This window comes from Chamaea fasciata, unplaced genomic scaffold (assembly GCF_029207755.1).
Source record: "Chamaea fasciata isolate MVZ Bird 193981 ecotype frontalis unplaced genomic scaffold, bChaFas1.0.hap1 SCAF_794, whole genome shotgun sequence".
Taxonomy (NCBI): Eukaryota; Metazoa; Chordata; class Aves; order Passeriformes; family Sylviidae; genus Chamaea; species Chamaea fasciata.
This window is the reverse complement of record NW_027094879.1, coordinates 18,469-35,976: the sequence shown is the minus strand read 5'-3', so window position 1 is coordinate 35,976 and position 17,508 is coordinate 18,469. Positions and strand designations below refer to the sequence as shown.

Genomic DNA, 17,508 nt, shown 5'->3' with positions numbered 1-17,508 from the left:
GGGACAAAATTGGGGGAGAAAAGGGACAAAACTGGGGGAGAAAAGGGACAAAATTGGGGGAGGAAAGGGACAAAATTGGGGGAAAAAGGGACAAAACTGGGGGAGAAAAGGGACAAAACTGGGGGAGAAAAGGGACAAAATTGGGGGAGGAAAGGGACAAAATTGGGGGAAAAGGGACAGACCTGGGGGAAAAGGGGATTTGGGGCTGATTTTGCCTGTTTCGAAAGAGCTCCGGCAGAGTTTCGCAATCCCTGGGCCGAGGCGCGGCCCGAACAAACGGCTCCACGCGTAAACCACTGGTCAGGGTGAAACCTCAGGAAAGCTGGGATGAAATCCAGGGGGGGATAAAAAACCCAAAAGTGCATCCACGTTGTCCCGGCCCTGCCCATGCTGGAACGTCCCCCGACCACCCTGAAACCCGCCCCAAATGAGCCGTCCCCGGCTGGAATCGGTTTGGGGAGGGGGAAAAATAATCCCAAAATAAATAAAGAATGGGACAGAGCGTGGGGTGGGGAGAGAGTTGAGAGCAGGGGAGGGCTGGACCGAGTAGAAATTAAACCCGGGGCTGATCAAGCTGATTAACATCACTTCCTTCATTATTTTACAGATGAAGATGGGTTTAGCCCCGAATTCCGGGTGTTTTCACCCAAAGCCGGTCGGGTTCGCAGACGCCGAGGGGGAGGGGAAGGAAGAGGGGGGCCGAGGGCTCGAGAATCTAATGACTCATTAGTCAGATAAGCTAAATTAGACTCGTTAGGGGGCAGCGGGGCCAGGAGGGGCCGCCCCGGGGGGATCCCGGCCTCGCTTCTGGCCTCAACCTCCCGGAAATCGCTGGAAGGATCGGAACTGGTGCCGGGGGAGGGAGATCCCGCCCCGTCGCCGAGTCCAGCAGCCTTTCCAGTGGGGGCTTTTTGTCCATCACCTTCCCGAAAGTCCGGCCGGAATTCCCCCGGCATTCCCTCCATCCCATCCCATCCCATCGCGGTCCGGTGATGGATCCGGCTGTGGTTTTGGCGGCGTCTCCTTGGCCATTTGCAGCCCCGGCCCCGGTGCCGTCCTTCCAGCTGGGCCCCGGAGGGCTTTGTTTGGGCCCCTCCACGGCTGGAGTTCCTAACGGAGCCGCCCCGTTGGGATGTCCGAGCTCCCCCGCGGGGCCACGGAGCTTTCCCGGCCGAGGTTTCCCCGTTTTGACGGAGCGCGAGTCGCGGCGGCGCCGCCGGGACGATCCTGGTGGGGAACGATCCCCGCCGCGGCCCCCAAATCCTCCGGCTCAGAATCCTGGGGGCTTCATCCCGCGGCGTCCCACCGGACGCTCCGGGCCGGGTGACCGTGAACCCTCACGGGGAGCTGCTGGAGGAATCCCCCAAACCGCCCGCAACCATCCTCATCCTCGCCCTCGCCGCGCCGTCCCTCGCCGTCCCCTCAGGTCGGGACGTGGGCGCGCTCGGCCTGGTGCCGCTCCATGACCTGCAGCACGTCCTCCAGGATGGAGGGCCCCAGGTCCACGTGCAGGGACAGCAGCGAGCCGGCGTGCGACGCCAACGCCGGCTCGGCCTCGCCGTTGGCGGCCCGCCGACGCGTCGGGGACGCCGCCGGCGGCTCATCCAGGTGCAGGCGCGGCGGTTTGGGCGGCGCCGCCGGCAGGGTCAGCGCCTGGCCGCCCCCCAGGGCCGGCAGGGAAATGGCGTTCTTGAGCAACGGCGACGGCGCCGCGGCCGCCTCGCCGCCCGACACCGTGGCCGCGCGGGAGAACTCGAAGGGCGGCGGCGCCGCCGAGGCCCGGCCGGCGTCGCCGCGGGGCAGCAGGTGGAACTTGCCCTGCAGGAAGGAGATGTCCCCGAAGGTGTCGCCGCGGCCGCCGCTGCCGATGTGGATGGTGTGGCGGAAATCGCCCAGCGGAGGGCTGATCATGTCCGACGACAGGATGTCCCGCAGCTTCTCCTTCTTGCCCTTACGGCCGCCTCGCTTCAGGTAGATGGGCACCTTGGTGGCCATGGTGGCCGGCGGCGGCCTCAGGACAGCCTGCGATGGGCGCGGAGAGAGAGAGGAGGGCTCAGCTTGGCCCGGCTCGGCGCGTCCTCCCCGCGGCAGGTAAGGCAGGCCGGGCCGGGAGGGCGCCGCGCCGCGGGGCCCGAGCTCGGCGGAGCCGGCCGTTGGGGCAGATTTGAACCCCAGAGGGATTTTTCTCCCCTCGGCCCCACCCGGCCCAGCTGGAATGAAAACCGGAGATTTGGGGCCGGGACGGCGGAGGAAGTTGGGGTTTCCTCTGTTTGGCTTGTGAGCTCTTTGAGTTGGGACGTCAGATCTGGGCCGGGATTTTCAGCTGTGGGGAGGAATGAGGCAAAGGATGGGAATCCTCGGGAAGCGCCTGGGGGGGGGAAGGGATGGGACGCGTTTGGGGCCGCCCGAATGTTCCCTGTCAAATCAGCCCCTGGGAAGCTCTGGAGGTTTTCACCCTCATCACGAATGTCCAGGGGGAAAAAAAATTCCATCCATCCCCTGGTTTTGGAAACTTGGATGCGCCGGTGCCGCCGGCAAGGACGGGAGGGATTCGGGGACGGGTTTGTCCCGGGCTGGGACACCCCGAGGGGCCTCTCCCGGCTGGAATCCACCCAGAAAAATCCCTGGGCAGCGGGGGAGGATTCATCCCTAAAAACACACCACGGCCGCCGCCCCGGGGGATGGAAAATCCCATTTCCCCTTCCACAGCTCCCAAAGCTCCGCTGAGCCTGCGCCGGGGGAACATTCCCTCCCAGTTCCCTGGCATGGGCGAGTGATCCCTCTTTATCCCCCACTTTTAGGGAATATTCCCTCATTATCTCCCATTGTTTGGGAATCTGCCCTTGTAATTACATCTCCCTGTTTTTCAGGAACGCTCCCGTATCCCCTGTTCTTAGGAAACACTCCCCCGTTATCCCCCGTTTTCATGGAATTCTCTCCCGTTATCCCCCGTTTTCATGGAATTCTCTCCCGTTATCCCCCGTTTTCGTGGAATTCTCTCCCAGTTTTCCCCCCCAGAGCCCGTTACCGACCCGCACCGGCGCCGCTCCCAAGGCCTCGAGGGGAGGGGAGGGATCCCGGGGAAGGGAAAAGGATCCCGGGGAAGGGAAAAGGATCCCGGGGAGGGAAAAGGATCCCGGGGAAGGGAAAGGATCCCGGGGAGGGAAGGAGGATCCCGGGAAGGGAAGGAGGATCCCGGGGAGGGAAGGGAAGGAGGATCCCGGGAGGGAAGGAGGATCCCGGGGAAGGGAAGGAGGATCCCGGGAGGGAAGGAGGATCCCGGGGAGGGAAGGAGGATCCCGGGGAAGGGAAGGAGGATCCCGGGGAGGGAAGGAGGATCCCGGGGAAGGGAAGGAGGATCCCGGGGAGGGAAGGAGGATCCCGGGGAAGGGAAGGAGGATCCCGGGGAAGGGAAGGGAAGGAGGATCCCGGGGGAGGGAAGGAGGATCCCGGGAAGGGAAGGAGGATCCCGGGGGAGGGAAGGAGGATCCCGGGAAGGGAAGGAGGATCCCGGGGGAGGGAAGGAGGATCCCGGGAAGGGAAGGAGGATCCCGGGAGGGAAGGAGGATCCCGGGAGGGAAGGAGGATCCCGGGAGGGAAGGAGGATCCCGGGGAAGGGAAGGAGGATCCCGGGAGGGAAGGAGGATCCCGGGGAAGGGAAGGAGGATCCCGGGAGGGAAGGAGGATCCCGGGAGGGAAGGAGGATCCCGGGGGAGGGAAGGAGGATCCCGGGAAGGGAAGGAGGATCCCGGGAGGGAAGGAGGATCCCGGGAGGGAAGGAGGATCCCGGGAGGGAAGGAGGATCCCGGGGAAGGGAAGGAGGATCCCGGGAGGGAAGGAGGATCCCGGGGAAGGGAAGGAGGATCCCGGGAGGGAAGGAGGATCCCGGGAGGGAAGGAGGATCCCGGGGCGATGTCGGGGATCGGCGCCGGGCCCGTCCGGCCGCTCGGGGCAGGAGAATCCTGACGGTGCAGAATCCAGCGGCGCTAATCCCGGGATTACCGCGGGACGGGACGGGACGGGAGGGGAGGGGGCGGCACCGGGCTGGCACGGCGACAGCGACGGCGACGGCGACGGCGACAGCGACAGGGGACAGGGACAGGACAGGGACAGGGACAGGACAGGGACAGGATCTAACTCTGGAATCAGGATCAAACTCTGGGGCCGCTGGAAAAGGGGAATTGTAGGGGAAAAACTGGGGTCAGAGGGGAAGAAAAGAGGAATTTTAGGGGGGAGAAATGGGTTTCTAGGGGGAAAACGGGATTTCTAGGGGGGAAAAAGGGGTTGTAGGGAAAAGAATGGAATGGGGGGAATGGGTTTGTGGGGGAAAGAAGTGGATTTGTAGGGAACGAGATGGGTTTGTAGGGAATGAGATGGGTTTGTAGGGAACGAGATGGGTTTGTAGGGAACGAGATGGGTTTGTAGGGAAAAAAGCCTCCGAACTGCGAGTTCCCCGGTGAGGCTGGGGATGACGATGACAGGGATGAACATCCCGGAGCTGTCCGTGCCCTGGCATGGTTCCCCTCCTGGAAATCCCTTTTCCCACCCCAAACTCCCTTTTCCCTGACCCCAATCCCTCCCCTCGCTCGGCTGGGCCGGGACAAAGCGCCGGGAAAGGCCGGGAACGTTCCCGGAGCTGCTGCCCTTTGTGCTGGGGAGAGCCCAAATCCCTGGGAACGGGGGACATTCCGTCCCCCACACCCCACAAAATCCCCTTTTCATGGAATATTTGGGGGTTTGGTTTTGGTTTTTCCCAGGCAAACCCAGGGCCCTCCCCGTCCCCTGCGGGGAGATGCGGGACAGGTGGAAAACGGGCTGGGAAAGGAGGAAAAAAGCGCGAGGGAAGCTCCAACAAATCATAAAGAACTCGGCCCTGGGAATTTCCAGCCCTGAAATCCCAGGAGACCTCAGAGGGAAGAGTCCGGAATGAGAAAAACGAGGGAAAAAAAAGGGGGAAAAGGGATGTTTTCCCCAGGATCCGAGTGGGAGGAGCTCCGGGAGAAGCTCCCAGGACTCCGACCCCTCGGAATCGCCTGAATCAGCGAATTCCCCTCCCAGGGAGGAAGATTTGAGGAATTTCTCCCGGTTTCCATCAGTTCCAGCCTCAGGAGAGGAAATCCCGTCCCTTTTCCATCCTTTGCTGGAGATCTGGGCGCGGGATTCGGGAGGGATTTGGGCTCTTTTTGGCAAATCACAGGAAAATTTCGTTCCTTCAGCACTTTGGGCTCCAGCCCATCCGGGTTGGTTTGTTTTTTTTTTTTCATTTTCCACCTGCTTTTGGAAATCCAGGAAAAATTTGGGATCTTTCGTCCCTTTTCCGCCGGCTTCTGGAAATTTTTATCCCAGTGTGAAACTTTCTGCCCCTTTTCAGCCCCTTGAGCTGCAGGGCCTCACGATTTTTTACATTTCCCACCATTTTTTAATAAAATTTCCGAATTTCCTGCTCATTTCCAGCATTTTGGGCTCTGCCACACGGAAATTTGGGATTTTGTTTGAGGGGGGAGCCACTTTTCAGGAATTTCGGAGCAATCCCATCCACATTTCCCCCCAAAAAACGATTTCGATCCTCGCCTCCAGATTTCCCCCAGAGGATGGATTTTTCCTCCCCCCCCAAAAAAAAATCATGGAAATGCTCCCAGGAGTGGGAAAGAGGAAGAAGAACTTTTTGGGATGAAAGTTGCAGGGTTTTTTTTAGGGAATTGGGATTTTTTTGGGAGCGGCGCCAGGAGCTGCCCCTGGGATCCCACCCCGTCCTGGGCACGGGAAAAGCTGGAATTGCTTCAAATGGGTAAAAAAACCAGGGAAAGAATTGCCCCGGAGCCATCCCACCTGGGGAATCCCGCGGAGGATCCGGGCCGGGGCCGGCGGGGCGCTGACAATTCCATGGCAAATCCAGAGGGAAAAGAAGCTGCTCCCGGAGGATGAGGAGGCGCAGGGCAGGGAAGGCTCGGCCTCGGCCACACCCCGGCCCCTGCCGGTGCCGAAGAATTCCGGGGAAACGGCCCCAGGATCCCGGGAAAACAATCCCGGGCCGGGATTCCCGGGAAGTGGCGCAGGAGCCGCGCCGGGAGCGGGGCGGGGACGGGGCCGGAGTCCTCGGCACGGGGGTGCGGAAACCCAGGGAGGAGGAAATCCAGGGAGGAGGAAATCCAGGGAGGAGGAAATCCAGGGATGGGGAGTCCAGGGATTCTCCTGTTCACAGGAAAAAAAAAAACCAAACCGTCCGGAAAGCGCCGGGCCGGGATCCGGGGCTGGCCCGCGGCTGATCCCGCGATCCAGGGGCTGCTCCAGAGGCTATTCCAGGGATCCAGGGGCTATTCCAGGGATCCAGGGGCTATTCCAGGGATCCAGGGGCTATTCCAGGGATCCAGGGGCCATTCCAGGGATCCAGGAGCTGTTCCAGGGGCTGTTCCAGGGATCCAGGAGCTGTTCCAGGAGCTATTCCAGGGCTCCAGGGGCTATTCCAGGGATCCCGAGGCTGTTCCAGGGCTCCAGGAGCTATTCCAGGGATCCCGAGGCTGTTCCAGGGCTCCAGAGGCTGTTCCAGGGATCCCGAGGCTGTTCCAGGGCTCCAGAGGCTGTTCCGGGGCTCCAGGAGCTATTCCAGAGGCTGTTCCAGGGATCCCGAGGCTGTTCCAGGGATCCCGAGGCTGTTCCAGGGCTCCAGGAGCTATTCCAGAGGCTGTTCCAGGGCTCCAGAGGCTGTTCCAGGGTTCCAGAGGCTGTTCCAGGGTTCCAGAGGCTGTTCCAGGGACCCCGAGGCTGTTCCAGGGATCCCGAGGCTGTTCCGGGGATCCCGAGGCTGTTCCAGGGCTCCAGGAGCTATTCCAGAGGCTGTTCCAGGGCTCCAGGAGCTATTCCAGAGGCTGTTCCGGGGCTCCAGAGGCTGTTCCAGGGATCCCGAGGCTGTTCCGGGGATCCCGAGGCTGTTCCGGGGCTCCAGGAGCTATTCCAGAGGCTGTTCCAGGGATCCCGAGGCTGTTCCAGGGATCCCGAGGCTGTTCCGGGGATCCCGAGGCTGTTCCAGGGCTCCAGGAGCTATTCCAGGGATCCCGAGGCTGTTCCAGGGCTCCAGGAGCTATTCCAGAGGCTGTTCCGGGGCTCCAGAGGCTGTTCCAGGGATCCCGAGGCTGTTCCGGGGATCCCGAGGCTGTTCCGGGGCTCCAGGAGCTATTCCAGAGGCTGTTCCAGGGATCCCGAGGCTGTTCCAGGGATCCCGAGGCTATTCCAGGGATCCCGAGGCTGTTCCAGGGCTCCAGGAGCTATTCCAGAGGCTGTTCCAGGGCTCCAGGAGCTATTCCAGAGGCTGTTCCGGGGCTCCGGGGCCGTTCCGAGGCCCCGCCGCTGCGCCGGGCGGAGCCGCGGGCTCCAATTAGCGCCGGTTTAATTAACCGAGGCGGCGGAGGCGGGAGGAGCGGGCCCGGGGGGGCTGCGGGCGGAGGATCCGCTCCTTTCTCCCCCTGGATGGACGGAAGGGATCGCTGCCTTTCCCTTTAAATCCGGGATGTGACAGCGCCGGAAAAGCTCAGCCCGCCTCCCCGCGGCATCCCGGGGTTCCGAGCGAGCTCCTTCCCCTGCCCTGGAATCGCCTTTCCCTGGGGGAGAGACAAAACTCCCCCCAGGAAACGGCTCCGGCTCATCCCGCTGCTTTCCTAACCAAAATCGGGCTTTGGTCTGGTTTGGTTTGTTTTTTCCAAGGGGGAAACTGGGGTTGGCAGAGGAGAATCCGAAGGGAAAACCGGGAGAAAAACGGGGCTCTGCTCCCCTCCCCTGCAGGTGGGAAAATAAAAAAATAAAACTGGGAATGGGAAGGGAAAAAAAAAAAAAATCGGGAGAAAAGGATTTTGTGGGTCTTGGAAAAGCCGTGCGTTGTTTGGGGCGAGAAGTGCTGGAATTGGGCAAAGAGCGGAGGAGGAAGCGGGATGCGACAGCCGGAGGTGACCTCAGCACCGCCCGGCTGCTCCGTGCCGGTAATTGGGGAGAAAAAGGAGATTCGGGGGAAAATCCCACCGCACGCCGGAGTCGGGGGGGGAATCTCCCTCCCCAGCCCCAAATTCCCGGGGTTTTACCCCCAAATCCTGGGATTGACCCTTTTTTTTTTTTCCCCCACAGGAAACGACACCAGGAGAGGCAGAAACTTGAATTAATTTTCACTTTTATCATCGTAAATTTGAGGCAAAAAAATTTTGGGAAAAGGGTCAAAAAGCCAAACCCGGAGCTGGTTTTTCCTGGGAAGCAGCAGCAGCACCAGGAATCCGTAATTAATTAGTTTTGGACTAATTAAACTGCAAGTCCCCTAACGAGGCCACCAAAGGGGTGAGACCAGGACAGGGAGGATCCCACGCCCACATTCCCCTTTCCCAAATAATTCCCTTTTCCCGGGGCCGAATCCCGCTGGGGAAACTCCTCTGTGTGCCAAAGGATTCTGGGGGGTTCGCGACCAAAATTCCAGGAGCTTTAACCAGAATTCTGGGAGTTTGACCCAAATTCCAGGAGTTTTGACCCCAAATTCCAGGTGCTCTAACCCCAAATTCCAGGTGCTCTAACCCCAATTCCAGGAGTTTTGACCCCAAATTCCAGCTGCTTTAACCCCAAATTCCAGGAGTTTTAAGCACAATTCTGGAAGTTTTAACCCCAATTTCAGGAGTTTTGACCCAATTCCAGGAGTTTTGACCCCAAATTCCTGCTCCGGGGAGAGGTGGGAGCTCAAATCCTCACGACCTGGGCGGCCACGCAGGGGCTGACCCGGGGGCTGGGGGTGTCGCCGCGGTTGTCGCCGGTTTTCTCTCCAGGGCTGTCCCCGGGGTTGTCCCCGGTTCTGTCCCCGGTTCTGTCCCCGGTCCTGTCCCTCCGCAGCAGCAGCCGCCCGTAGGTGCCGCCGGCGCGGCCCTTGGTCAGACGCCCGGGGTTGATGCAGACACAGCCCAGGACGTCCTGCGGGGACAGGACAGGGACAGGGACAGGGACAGGGGACAGGGACAGGGGACAGGACAGGGACAGGACAGGGACAGGGACAGGGACAGGGACAGGGGACAGGACAGAGACAGGACAGGGACAGGGGACACGGGGGTCAGAAACACACCGAGGCAGCAGAACTGGGACCCTCCCCAGCCCCCCAAATCCCGCCGGGCACAGGAGATTTGGGTCCCCCCAGAATTCCCCCTTTTCCCCCCCGAATTCCCCCTTTTCCCCCCGGAATTCCCCCTTTTCCCCCGGAATTCCCCCTTTCCCCACCTTGACGAAGTAGCGCAGCTCCGAGGGCGTCACCAGCACGTCGGGGGTGACGGGCAGCGCCCCGAAGGCCGCCAGCGCCTCCAGATCCACGTTCAGCTCCTCGCAGGGCGGGTACAGGGGGTAGAAACTGCACGGCAGGCGCGGGACAGGCCGATCGGGGGAGGAGAGAGGCGGTTTGGGGGGGAAAAGATGGTTTTGGGGAGGAAAAATGAGTTTTTGGGGAGGAAAGAGGCGTTTTTGGGGCTGCCCACCTGCGCTGGGTCAGGACGTGCCGCAGGATCCGCGTGAAGCGGTCGGAGATCCCCGAGGAGCTGCGGGAGGAAGGGCAGAGGAACCGGTGAGAGAAGGGAAGAAAAAACGGGAAAAAGGGACAGGGAAAAACGGGGGAAAGGGGATTCAGGGGGGGAGGGAAAGAGAGAGAAAAGGCAGAGGAGAAAAGGGGGAAAACGGTAATAAAAGGGAGAGAAGACTAAAGAAAAGGGGGGAAGGTTAAAAGGAAAAAACGTTAAAGAAACGGGGAAAAGGCGAAAAAAGGGGGAATGTTGACACGAGGCACCTGCTGATCTCCTCAGCGCCCATGTGGAACAGGAGGTCGGTGGAGGTGAGGCCCAGGACGACGCCGGCGATGTCCAGGGTGCAGGGCTCGGGCACCAGGAGCACACGCTGGGCACGGGGACACGGGGCTGACGTGCCCTGGGGAGCCGCAAGTGCCCCGAGCCGCCCCAGAACTCCCAAAGCCACCACAGACTGCCCCAACTGCCCCAAACTGCACCCAAAGTGCCCCAAATCCACCCCAAACTGCCCCAAACCTGCCCCAAACCTGCCCAAAGTGCCCCAAATCCACCCCAAACTGCCCCAAACCCACCACAGACTGCCCCAGACTGCCCCAAACTGCCCCAAACCTGCCCCAGACTGCCCCAAATCCACCCCAAACTGCCCCAAACCTGCCCCAAACCCACCACAGACTGCCCCAAACCTGCCCAAAGTGCCCCAAAGCCACACCAAACTGCCCAAAACCCACCACAGACTGCCCCAAACTGCCCCAAATCCACCCCAAACTGCCCCAAACCTGCCCCAAACCTGCCCAAAGTGCCCCAAATCCACCCCAAACTGCCCCAAACCCACCACAGACTGCCCCAAACCTGCCCAAAGTGCCCCAAAGCCACACCAAACTGCCCAAAACCCACCACAGACTGCCCCAAACTGCCCCAAATCCACCCCAAACTGCCCCAAACCTGCCCCAAACCTGCCCAAAGTGCCCCAAATCCACCCCAAACTGCCCCAAACCCACCACAGACTGCCCCAAACCTGCCCCAGACCTGCACAAAGTGCCCCAAACCCACCTCAAACTGCCCCAAACCTGCCCCAGAACATCCCAAACTGCCCCAAACTGCCCCCAACTGCCCCAAACCTGCCTAAAGTGCCCCAAAGTGCCCCAAGCCCACCCCAAAGTGCCGCAAACCCACCCCAAACTGCCCCAAACCCACCCAGAACATCCCAAACCCACCCCAAACCGCCCCAAATTGGCTCTAAATCGCCCCCAAACTGCCCCAGCCCCACCAAGTTTTCCTCAAAGCCTCAAAACGTTCCCCAAATTCCCCGGGGCCGAGCTGGGTTTTCTGCAGCAACCCCAGATCTGCTGCCCGGGGACAAAGGATCACGAAACGAGGGGATTTAAACCCCCAAAAAGGGCTGGGGAGCTGCGGAGCTCGGCTTTAAACCCGTGGAATTTAAACCCCCTTCCCAAAAAACCCCAGCGGGGCCTCGGGAGCTGCGGAATTCCGACCCCAAACGCCCTTTCCTCGTCCCTCTGGGTGGGGGGACGGGGGATCTCACCCCAAACCCCAGCTGGGTGTTTCAGGAAGGGGGCAGGGATCCGTTTTTGGGGTTTTTTTGGGGGGGGAAAGGGGGATTTGGGGGCAGGTACCGCTCTGTCCTCCTTGGGCAGCTCGGCCAAGGGGAAGGGAGGCTGAGGATACACGAACTCGTGGGAGACGTCCCTGAGGGAGGGCACCAGGACCAGCTGGCAGCCGGCACTGGGGAGGGGGGAGGAAAAAAAGAGAGAAAAAAACAGGATTGGGGGGGGAAAAAAAAAAAAAAAAAAAATAAAGTGAGTTTTTTTGGGGTGAAAAGTGGCGTTTTCGGGGAAAAAATCCCCGTGGGAATGGGGGCTCTGGGGCTGTTTCTGGGCCACCTCCTGGTGCCCTCGATGATGGTCCTGAGGCAGAGGCGGAACACGTCCGAGAAGGAGCTCAGGAGCTGGCAGCTCTGCGAGGGGAAAACCACGGGATTGGCCCAACTCCCCGCGGGGCGTCGGGGACCTGGGGCTGCCCCCAGCCCGCAGGGATCGAGGGGACGGCGGGGGGATCCCTCCTCACCTCCACCTGCTCGTGCTTGGCGTCCAGGAACGGCCCGAGCTGCCGGAAAAACACCGAGGAACCCTCGTAAATCACCCGCAGCAAAGCGCGCTCCTCACGGCGTTTCCTAACTCTCACGAGCCAACGGCGCTTTTGGCTTTTTGGAGGCTCCCGAGGCCGCGGGGGCGGGCGGAGGGGGGCGGGAGTGGGTTAACGAAGGTAATTAAACGCTCCTCGTTAACGAGGGGTTGGCGGGGGGGGGTCCTGACCAGGATGCAGACGTCGGGACGGTCACGGGCCACGACCTCCAGCAGGTCACCGAGGGGCTCGAAGGCGACGCCGTCCGAGGGCGTGAAGGGGCCACAGGCCACCAGCACCATCCTCTGCTCTGGGGGAAAAACGGGAGATTTGGGGGGAAAAATAGAGATTTGGGGGGAAAAAATGGGAGATTTGGGGGAAAAAATGGGAGTTTTGGGGGGAAAAAATGGGAGTTTTGGGGGGGAAAATGGGAGATTTGGGGGAAAAAATGGGAGTTTTGGGGGGAAAAAATGGGAGTTTTGGGGGGAAAAATGGGAGATTTGGGGGGGAAAATGGGAGATTTGGGGGAAAAAACGGGAGTTTTGGGGGGGAAAAAGGGAGATTTGGGGACAGAAATGGGGACCTGGGGACAGAAAGTGGAGGCCCCAGGGCTCACCTGCCATCGGCTCCGTGGGGCTGTGGAAGGGCAGCGGGACGCCCTGGGGGAAAGCTGGGAATGTCCCCAAATTCCAGCCCAAATCCCCCCAAATTCCCCCATTCCAGCCCCAAATTCCCCCATTCCAGCCTCAAATCCCCAATTCCAGCCCAAATCCCCCCAAATTCCCCCAATTCCAGCCCAAATCCCCCCAAATTCCCCCATTCCAGCCCAAATCCCCCCAAATTCCCCCATTCCAGCCCCAAATCCCCCAATTCCAGCCCCAAATCCCTAATTCCAGCCCAAATCCCCCCAAATTCCCCCAATTCCAGCCCAAATCCCCCCAAATCCCCCCGGAGCGGGGTCACCTCGTAGATCTTGGACACCACCATCCTCCTGCCCGTGCTGTTGGTGCCTTCCAGGGCCACCACCTACAGGGGATTGGGGGGAAACGGGGGGAAAATGGGGAAAATCCGTGGGAATGGGGGAAAGGGGCGGGAATTGGGGGGGAAATGGGGCAGGAATTTGGGGGAAAAGGGGCAGGAATTTGGGGAAAAGGGGGCAGGAATTGAGGAAAATGGGACAGGAATTTGGGGAAAAGGGGCAGGAATTGAGGAAAATGGGGCAGGAATTTGGGGGAAAAGGGGCAGGGAGGGGAGGGGGAGCCCCCAGAGCCGCACCTGCCCCGGGAACAGGGAATATTCCGGCAGCTCCGAGAGGTCCAGCGGCACCTGGGCGCCCCCCGAGTGCTCCCTGTCCCCCACCAGCAGCACGGAGCTGGCGTTGAGCCTCCCGCTGCCGTCACAGGCCACGAGCCCCAGCACCGTCACCGGCTCCTGCCGGCACACAACGGGGGGGTTAACCCCAAAAGGGGGGGATTTAACCCAAAACGGGGGATTTACCCTCAAAATGGGGAGGATTTAACCCCAAAATGGAGAGGATTAAAACCAAAACGGGGAGGATTTAACCCGACGCGGGGGGATTCACCCCGAGGCAGGGGTCTGGGCTCTCACCTGAGCCGGCAGCGAGGTGGAGCTGAAGCCCGGCAGGCCGTGGTGCCTCTGCAGAACCTCCCCGAGCTCCTCCACGCGGGCAGCCAGGGCTGGGGGGACCCGGGGTCACCAAACACCCCCTGACCTCATCCCTGACCCCCCGGGGGTCACCAAACACCCCCTGACCCCAGCCCTGACCCCCCGGGGGTCACCAAACACCCCCTGAACCCCCCGGGGTCACCAAACACCCCCTGACCCCAGCCCTGACCCCCTGTCCAGCCCTGGCGGTGACCCCGGTGTCACCAAACCCCCCCTGACCCCTGTCCAGCCCTGGCGGTGACCCCGGTGTCACAAACCCCCCTGACCCCTGTCCAGCCCTGGCGGTGACCCCGGTGTCACCAAACCCCCCCTGACCCCTGTCCAGCCCTGGCGGTGACCCCGGTGTCACCAAACCCCCCCTGACCCCTGTCCAGCCCTGGCGGTGACCCCGGTGTCACCCACCCCGGGGTGACCCCCCGTCCCCCCCGGCCACCTTCCCGCGCGTCCGGCGCCCTCTGGAACATGAACTTGTAGGGTTTGCTGAGGGTCTGCTCGGGGTCCCCGAAGGGTCGGACGCCGACGCCGCCGCCGCCGCCGCGCCACGCCGAGCCCGAGGAGCCAAAGGAGGCCACGACCTCGCCCCGGCCCCCCCGGGAGGAGTATTTCTGCGAGGGGGTGACGCTGTGGGGACGAGAAAACCGGGGCGGGGGGGGGTTAGGCCAGGGGGTTTGCTCCCGGCCGGGAAAACTCCGCGGGTTTTGGGTTTTCCTCCTTTTCTGAACTGGAAGGGATGAGTTAATTCCCTGCCCTGTGTTCAGCGCTTCGTGGTGATCGACCAACGAGGCTTTAAAACCGCCGAGCGTTTGTGGCTTTGAAGGGTTTGTAACCACAAAAAGTTCGGGGGGGCTTTAAGGATTTCCCCCCGAATTTACAGAGCTCCTAAAGCACAGGTCGGCTTCCAGGGCTGGGGTTTTAAGGCTCAGCTTCCACCCAGGCGGGGTTTTAAGGGGAAGGAGGGAAAAGAAGAGGAGGAAAAGGGCGAGGAGAACACAGGGCTGTGAGTTTTGGGGAGCCCTCACCCACCTCGGGGAGAAGCTGCCGGGGGAGAAGAGCCCGTAGGGGCTGCGGGCCGGCGGCGCCCGCTTGGGCCGGGGCGTCTCCGGGGTGGAACTGCCGCGTTTCTGGGAGCCCTGCTAAAAAACCAAACCAAACCCAACCCAACGGAACCACGCGTGTCTTCCAGCAGGCCGGTCCTCGGGCGAACCCCGCGGCTCCGGGGCCATGCCCACCTTGCACGGGGTGCTGTAGGCGTCCAGCAGCTCGTCCTCCCGCTCCTCGCCGAGGCTGCTGCTCGTTAAGGGGCTCCCGGTCGGGGGTGAAGCCCCCCCCAAACCCAACCGTGCCTCCCCCCGCCCCCCATTCCCTCTGTGGGGATCCGTGACAGCTCCCGGCCCCCCCGGTTTTCGGCCAGGGCCCCCGCAGACGGCGGGGCTGTGCTGGCGGTGTGGGATACAGCTCCTGCAGCGAGTGGATGTCGTAGGGGAGCCCCCGGCGCTCGTCGCGCCCGCGCCGCCCGCGCCTGGCCAGCACCTGCGCGGGTGGGCTGTCAGCGCCCCCCAAGGCACCCCCGCGGGGTTTGGGGCTGCGGGGGGGGGGCAATGGGGGACCCCCACCTCGTGCTCGAAGGCCTCGAGGCCCTCGGGGGTGAGCTGGGGCTCGAGGTCTTTGCTGGTGACGAAGGCCAGCAGCTCGTTGGCCAAGGCCACCGGGCCCAGCCCGTGGCTCAGGCACAGCTCCACCACTGCGGGGACAGCAACGGCGCTGGGGGGGGCCCCAAAGCCCACCGGGACCCCCCCTCAAACCTCTGGGCACCCCCCAGTCAGCCCCTCAATGCTCTGTGTCCCCAAAAGCCTGGCTCCCCACAACGGCCCCCCCAAAGCGAGACTCCCCCGGGAGCCAAATGAACCCTGAGAGCGCCCCGGACAGCCCCAAAGGCCGCTGAGAGCATCCCCAGCACCCCGGACACCCCGAGACCTTCAGTGACACCCCAACACCCCTCACACCTCCCCGGGCACCCCCAGACCTTCAGTGACACCCCCAGGCCCCGAAACACACCCTGACACCTCCCTGGACACCCCCAGACCTTCAGTGACACCCCCAGGCCCCGAAACACACCCTGACACCTCCCCGGACACCCCCAGACCTTCAGTGACACCCCCAGGCCCCGAAACACACCCTGACACCTCCCCGGACACCCCCAGACCTTCAGTGACACCCCCAGGCCCCGAAACACACCCTGACACCTCCCCGGACACCCCGAGACCTTCAGTGACACCCCCAGGCCCCGAAACACACCCTGACACCTCCCTGGACACCCCGAGACCTTCAGTGACACCCCCAGGCCCCGAAACACACCCTGACACCTCCCCGGACACCCCGAGACCTTCAGTGACACCCCCAGACCCCGAAACACACCCTGACACCTCCCTGGACACCCCCAGACCTTCAGTGACACCCCAACACCCCTCACACCTCCCCGGGCACCCCCAGACCTTCAGTGACACCCCCAGACCTTCAGTGACACCCCCAACACCCCTCACACCTCCCCGGGCACCCCCAGACCTTCAGTGACACCCCCAACACCCCTCACACCTCCCCGGGCACCCCCAGACCTTCAGTGACACCCCCAACACCCCTCACACCTCCCCGGGCACCCCCAGACCTTCAGTGACACCCCCAGACCTTCAGTGACACCCCCAGACCTTCAGTGACACCCCCAGGCCCCTCACACCCCCTCACACCCCTCACAACTCCCCGGACACCCCCCCATCACCCCCAACCCACCTCCCCCTCTGCCAGCCCCCCCGTTTCCCCCCCAGGCCGCCGCCCCCGTCTCCCTCACGCTTGTCGGGCACTTCCTCGCCCTGGCAGCGCAGCTCGAAGAGCCGCAGCTCCCTCAGCACCGCCTCGGCCGTCACCGGGCCGCGGGCCCGCTCCGGCTCCGCCATGGCCGCGCTCGAACCGCGCGGGCGCCACCCAGGGCCTCTCCGTATAAGGAGAAGAGGCGTGGCGGAGAAGGGAAAGGGGCGTGGTTATCCAGATTTAGACAGGGCGGACCAATGGGAGCGCGATGGGAGGGCGAAGGGGCGGGAGCGGCGCGCTGCAAGCTCCGCCCACCGTGGTGGGAGGGGAAAAGGGCGGGAGGAAAAAAGGGCGGGAAAATTGGCGCCCTCAGAGCGCTGAGGGGGCGGGGCTGGGGCGGCTCGGAGGGAACCGAGCCCGGGCCGGGCCTGGGGGGAGAACCGGGCCTGGGGGGAGAACCGGGCCGGGGGGGAGAACCGGGTCTGGGGGGAGAACCGGGCCGGGGGGGAGAACCGGGCCGGGGGGGAGAACCGGGTCTGGGGGGAGAACCGGGCCGGGGGGGAGAACCGGGTCTGGGGGGAGAACCGGGCCGGGGGGGAGAACCGGGCCTGGGGGGGCAGAACCGGGCCGGGGGGGAGAACCGGGCCTGGGGGGAGAACCGGGCCTGGGGGGAGAACCGGGCCGGGGGGGAGAACCGGGCCTGGGGGGAGAACCGGGCCTGGGGGGAGAACCGGGCCCGGGGGGGCAGAACCGGGCCTGGGGGGAGAACCGGGCCTGGGGGGGAGAACCGGGCCTGGGGGGCAGAACCGGGCCTGGGGGGGAGAACCGGGCCTGGGAGGAGAACCGGGCCTGGGGGGAGAACCGGGCCTGGGGGGCAGAACCGGGTCTGGGGGGAGAACCGGGCCCGGGGGGCAGAACTGGGCCTGGGGGGAGAACCGGGCCGGGGGGGGCAGAACTGGGCCTGGGGGGAGAACCGGGCCTGGGGGGGCAGAACCGGCCTGGGGGGAGAACCGGGTCTGGGGGGCAGAACCGGGTCTGGGGGGGCAGAACCGGGCCTGGGGGGAGAACCGGGCCCGGGGGGGCAGAACCGGGCCTGGGGGGCAGAACCGGGTCTGGGGGGGCAGAACCGGGCCGGGGGGGAGAACCGGGCCCGGGGGGCAGAACTGGGCCTGGGGGGAGAACCGGGCCGGGGGGGAGAACCGGGCCTGGGGGGAGAACCGGGCCTGGGAGGAGAACCGGGCCTGGGGGGGCAGAACCGGGTCTGGGGGGGCAGAACCGGGCCGGGGGGGAGAACCGGGCCTGGGGGGCAGAACCGGGCCGGGGGGGGGCAGAACCGGGCCTGGGGGGCAGA

The 17,508-nt window shown here is 63.4% G+C and overlaps 2 protein-coding genes across 4 annotated transcripts; both read right to left on the bottom strand.

Annotated features, from left to right (window-relative positions):
- Positions 1-569: 569 nt before the first annotated feature.
- Positions 570-7,493, bottom strand: CDC42EP2 (CDC42 effector protein 2). Of its 2 annotated transcripts, none has more exons than XM_066209249.1 (2): positions 5,830-7,493; positions 570-2,323 (listed from the first exon to the last, which is right to left on the bottom strand). In XM_066209249.1, exon 2 carries the CDS (start codon positions 1,993-1,995, stop codon positions 1,423-1,425), a length of 573 nt encoding a protein of 190 aa, XP_066065346.1. In that variant the 5' UTR covers positions 1,996-2,323; positions 5,830-7,493; the 3' UTR covers positions 570-1,422. The 2 variants fall into 2 exon arrangements, with proteins under 2 accessions (XP_066065346.1, XP_066065344.1); XM_066209247.1 differs by having other exon boundaries at positions 570-2,022; positions 5,830-7,492.
- Positions 7,494-8,138: 645 nt separating this feature from the next.
- Positions 8,139-16,311, bottom strand: POLA2 (DNA polymerase alpha 2, accessory subunit). 2 transcript variants are annotated; one of them, XM_066209245.1, is made up of 18 exons: positions 16,198-16,311; positions 14,969-15,096; positions 14,809-14,885; positions 14,585-14,639; positions 14,379-14,488; positions 13,789-13,976; positions 13,278-13,366; positions 12,945-13,100; positions 12,633-12,695; positions 12,286-12,328; positions 11,861-11,979; positions 11,613-11,651; positions 11,429-11,502; positions 11,162-11,270; positions 9,791-9,897; positions 9,486-9,545; positions 9,235-9,361; positions 8,139-8,934 (listed from the first exon to the last, which is right to left on the bottom strand). In XM_066209245.1, exons 1-18 carry the CDS (start codon positions 16,301-16,303, stop codon positions 8,707-8,709), a joined length of 1,878 nt encoding a protein of 625 aa, XP_066065342.1. In that variant the 5' UTR covers positions 16,304-16,311; the 3' UTR covers positions 8,139-8,706. The 2 variants fall into 2 exon arrangements, with proteins under 2 accessions (XP_066065342.1, XP_066065343.1); XM_066209246.1 differs by having other exon boundaries at positions 14,379-14,485.
- Positions 16,312-17,508: the final 1,197 nt, after the last annotated feature.